This window comes from Crinia signifera, chromosome 3 (assembly GCF_055691185.1).
Source record: "Crinia signifera chromosome 3, ASM5569118v1, whole genome shotgun sequence".
Taxonomy (NCBI): Eukaryota; Metazoa; Chordata; class Amphibia; order Anura; family Myobatrachidae; genus Crinia; species Crinia signifera.
In genome coordinates, this window is record NC_139219.1 from 261,491,825 (window position 1) to 261,496,585 (window position 4,761).

Here is a 4,761-nt window from a genome sequence, read left to right on the forward strand (position 1 = left end):
GATGATCCTGGTGTTTGCACCACTTCGACAATGTTTTAAATAGATTGGAGTTAGTCCCCACGATTACAGAGACGACTTCTTGTCCCGAAGGAGGGTCAGGACATATTAGGGCTAAGAATGGCAACGGGGTAGGGGAATCAGCAGTATCGCCTATGAACTGAAGGTGAGTAGTCACATATCCCAAATAGGGGTACTTCTGATGACTCAATCCCCATATCACCAGTCCGTCAATGGGGTTCAAAGGTACATTCGCCAGATGTTGCTGGTACTGTACCAGCTCTCAAACATTATTGAAACTTGTGACCCACTGTCCAACAGTACATTGCAATACTGGCCATTTATCAGCGCTGGAACCATTGGGGCGTCTCCAACAATGCCATGGGGCACCAAACCAGACCACTGAGTGCTCCCCATTGAATTTACATCGATGAGTTGGGAGTCGATGCGGGGTTCATCGGCGTCCCTTGGGAGTTTCCCGTCAGCGAAGATTCCCTCGAGTCAGGATGATTCACTCGCCGGCTGTATCCTCCACGTTGAGGGCATTCGAAACTTCGATGGCCCAGTTGGCCACAACTATAACAGGTATAGTTCCCTCTATCATCCGATCTTCGACTATACCCTCTTCCCCGAGTCATAGGTGGTACTCTTGACATTCTTTGGGGGTTAGGAGACTGTATGGCGATAAGCTGATCCAATTTCTTACTTTGTTCCTCCATTAACTTGTAGAATTTATCAGTAGTAAGTGGTACTTCAGGGGAGGGTAGAATAACTTTTACTCTTTTTAAACTTTTGTCCCGATTCTCAATTTGGACTTCTTCTAGCTTCACTTCTTTGATCAGTTCACTAAGAGTAGGAGCTGGCAGTTTGGACATACTGCACCGTAGTCGCTGTGCCACTGGATTAGTGGTCAATGCTCCCCTCAGCACATACTTCATTCTTTTACCATCTATCTCTGTTCCTAGAATTCCTCCTTTTTCCAACAACTTGTAAAGAATTTTGTCAATGCGATAAATATAGGTGGTTAACGTTTCGCTTGGTTCCTGATATGTATGGTTTAATCGGGACAATATGTCTCCAACGTCTTCTAAAGTCCCAAAGGAGTAGTCTAATGCATCAAAATAGTCTTTTAGAGTGGCAGTACTATTGCTTCTCCTTGTAGCTTGAATGATACCCATTGCCGGCCCTCGAAGACTTTCAACGATGCGTTGCTTCTTCACATGCTCGGGACATCTCCATTCTTCAGAGTGCTGTGAGGCCGCTTCTCTCCAGGCCTCATAACCCTCTTCTCCTGATGGTACAGGAGTTATACCAGAAAAAATGCGCAATCTTCGATAACCTCCCTCATAATGCCACCTTTCGAATTGGCTGACCACCCGATCCATTACGTTATCCATTGAAGGATCGGACACTGACTCCCGATTAGTATTGTTTCCAGAATCATTGATGGGGATCGGGCCATGGTCCGTTATCCCATCACCAGCATTTGTTCGTTGAGGTTCTATGGGGTTGTCTATCTGATCCTCGGGGGAAATTTCTGGCCAGATCAGTTTCCATCTTCGAGTGGGTGACAGGGAGATGATAATCTGAGCGGGAATTAAGTTAGAATCCAGTTTACTCCGGTTGGTGATCAACACAGCCCACACTTCTTCTCCCCCAGCTCGGGTCCTCTTATCAATTAACTTGGGGCTATTTATGCCGTATAATTTGTCTACTTCCGTCATAATTTCATCATCGGACAAGTTGTCAAATGTTCCTTCAATCCCCAAACTGCAGTCCATATCCACGCCATATTCCTGAATCCACTCCTGTATATCTTGTTTATTTAAACTCTCCATAGTGTTCTGATTTAATCTCAGCAGTGCCTCCATATGTAACGCCGTTTTCTTCTATAGCGCAGTTGATATGGTTATGTAGTGCCTCCACCCCAAGCTGTGTCGGTTTTGCGGAATAGCAATTTCCGATATCTTGATAGTAGTCGCAAGCTATCTGGGTGAGCTTGGGGAATCACCCATAATAATGCCACCGGTTGTTGAGCACTTGAACAATTTATTAACACAACCTACTAAATTACAAATACTGGGGTATAATACACCAACTGGTACGTCTTTGTAACAGATATATATTAATATATAGGTATTTCTCACACCCTCCCTTCACAACATTACAAGTTACTGGCTCTGGGACAAGGTTTCATCCTTCTACAATAACACTTATAGTCATATACCGTATTTGTGGTTCCCCATTAAGGTAGCAGACACTATACCTTTACAATGTAGGAATGCTAATAACCTCTATAATACTTAACTATTATTGTGCAATAATCTAATCACTGGTACTTTCAATAAATATGCTCCCCCTGTTCCTTATAGATGATCCCTTAGGCATTCAAGGTTATAAAGTCTGCCTGCCAATCCGTACAATCCATTCAGGTTCTCGCTTCTGGTAAGCAGGAATAGTTTCCTTGGAGAGGTATATACTGGGGATGCAACAATGGTAGGGATGCACCAATGGTATGTCAGAATTATCCCTGGCAGTGTTATACCGGTTCAAATAACATCTATATAGTGCCGTTGTAGCAATAACCCAAGTTTATTCAGGATAGTTCCTATTTGGATGCAGTCTAGACTCAGCGTCCCCTGGCTCTGGTAGAACCGGGTTTAGCTCGGTGTCATAATCCAAAATCGTTACCGGACTAACTTAGTTTCTTCCTATTCAGCTGGTCTTGTATCTCTGTTACCGTGACTACGGCCTCTATCTCCTTACTCCTGATGCCAATGATAATAATATGCTCTACGCACAAATTCTCCGGCACTAGTGTCTTTATAGCGGTACTGTTCCTGCACTAGCTTCCCCAGGCTGCGTCGCCGGGTTTAGCTGCTTGTAGTGGGAACTTTAACATATACCATACACTGTCTGCACAAATAGATGCTCACTTGCTAAAGGATGGTCAGCGAGGTGTCCCCTGGCTCCTGCACCGGGTTTAACTCTCCTGATCCGGGTATGTAATAGTTAAAAAGCAAGGAGTATAATATCCTTTACCACCTTCTGTGGTATACACTCTGTCTAGGAATCAGATGGCAGTGGTGACACTAACTCTGCACCCTCACATGCAGGGATGTCCCCTCAATACACTGTAGGGAGACTGGGATGTGGTTACTTCTGTTTTAATAGTCTGTCTCCCCCTCTCTCTATATATATGCCTGGGCTGCTGTTTAGTCATACAATGCGTGGTTGGGAGCATGCAGGGAAGGGGTTTGCTGACAGATGGGCTGGTCACAAAATATATAAGCCTGCCTTTTTGGGGGCGGCTATCCACTCACCACCACTCACACAGGTACCCAGGGTCTAAAGCTCTCCCCCAGCTGCACACTTCCTCCTTCTAGAAAAATCTCTCTCTCTCTCTGTACTGGTCAACTGTTTTTTTTTCTGCAGCACACGCACTCCCCAACTTTATTGAACACTCTCAGGGGCATCCTCAGTCACAGTTTTTTTTCTCTCCCCCAACCGCAAATAAAATAGTATAGTCCCTCCATGTTCACACCACTGGGCATGTTCCATCAGAAAGTCTTAAGGGATGTCTCTCCATATATGCACAGTATATGGTGCATCTACAGTCCAGTGGCATTAGTACATAACAGCACATACATAGCAGGGTTATACAATACTATATATATACATAGGGAGGGGTATTACACAAACACCAACCATCGGTCATCCTTACACATTCTGAGCCATCCGACTCAATCGGAATAAGGCCCATAGTTTGGTCCATTTGAAAAGGAATTTTTTTTGTGAGTGAACCAGAATAAGGGCCATTGAGCCTAATTCAGACTTGATTGCAGGTAAAAATTTGTTCTCGAAATGGGCAAAACCATGTTGCACTGCAGGTGGGACAGATGTAACGTGCAGAGACAGTTAGATTTGGGTGAGGCGTGTTCAAACTGAAATCTAAGTTGCAATGTAAGAATAAAGCAAGCAGTATTTACACTGCACAGAAATGCAATATCTTACCCAAATCTAAATCTCTTTGCACATATTACATTTGCCCTCACCTGCAGTGCAGCATGGTTTTGTCAGTCTGCAAAAATTGCAGCCTTGAATGCTAACAGGTCCGAATCAAGCCTTGTACCCCACTATGGGCCAAGCAGTGGTTGTTCTCTGCTTAGCAAATAAATGCCTGCACCCTGTCCCCCCAGAAGCATGCAAATGGATGTGTACACTGACATATCTATTTGCATATGCTTGTATGGGGGGGGGGGGGGGGGGGATTATCTATGGGTGTCACTTCTCAGCTGACATCCCACGGATCTCATGATCTGGGGGACCCTAATCTGTGTAAAGCTGGGTACACACACAAAGATTTATCTGTGAAATCTGTCTGGTGGGAGCAAAAATATGGAAATGTACATGGGCAAATTACAATCAACAATTTCTCCCAAATGCTAAAAAACAGACATAAAAATATTGCTTGGAAAAATTTGTTGTATCAGATTGATTTAAACAATTTCTCAAACGAACCATTGACTGTTTTCCAGCATTTGGAGGCAAATTTTTATTGCCCTTTGCTCCCATATATTATTTTTAGGTTTTTGTTCCCACCAGATAGATTGGACAGATAAATCTGTAGGTGTGTAACCAGCTTTAGGGCCCCCCATACACTTACTCGATTTGGACCAATTTCACCCGTTCCCAAAGGAAAGGGCAAAGAAATCAACCCAAATCAGGTCAGTGTGAGGTCTACTCAGGTCCAGGTCGGACCGG

At 44.2% G+C, this 4,761-nt stretch overlaps 1 protein-coding gene across 1 annotated transcript; it reads right to left on the reverse strand.

The window, feature by feature from the left end:
- Positions 1–419: 419 nt before the first annotated feature.
- LOC146062995 (paraneoplastic antigen Ma3 homolog) lies at positions 420–1,868 on the reverse strand. The gene has a single exon (XM_083175001.1). It carries the CDS (start codon positions 1,866–1,868, stop codon positions 420–422), a length of 1,449 nt encoding a protein of 482 aa, XP_083031127.1.
- Between the last annotated feature and the right edge of the window lie 2,893 nt (positions 1,869–4,761).

Bases quoted from the DNA above. Each gene is read 5' to 3' on its own strand.
- LOC146062995 (XM_083175001.1), bottom strand. From the start codon at position 1,868: ATGGAGGCACTGCTGAGATTAAATCAGAACACTATGGAGAGTTTAAAT.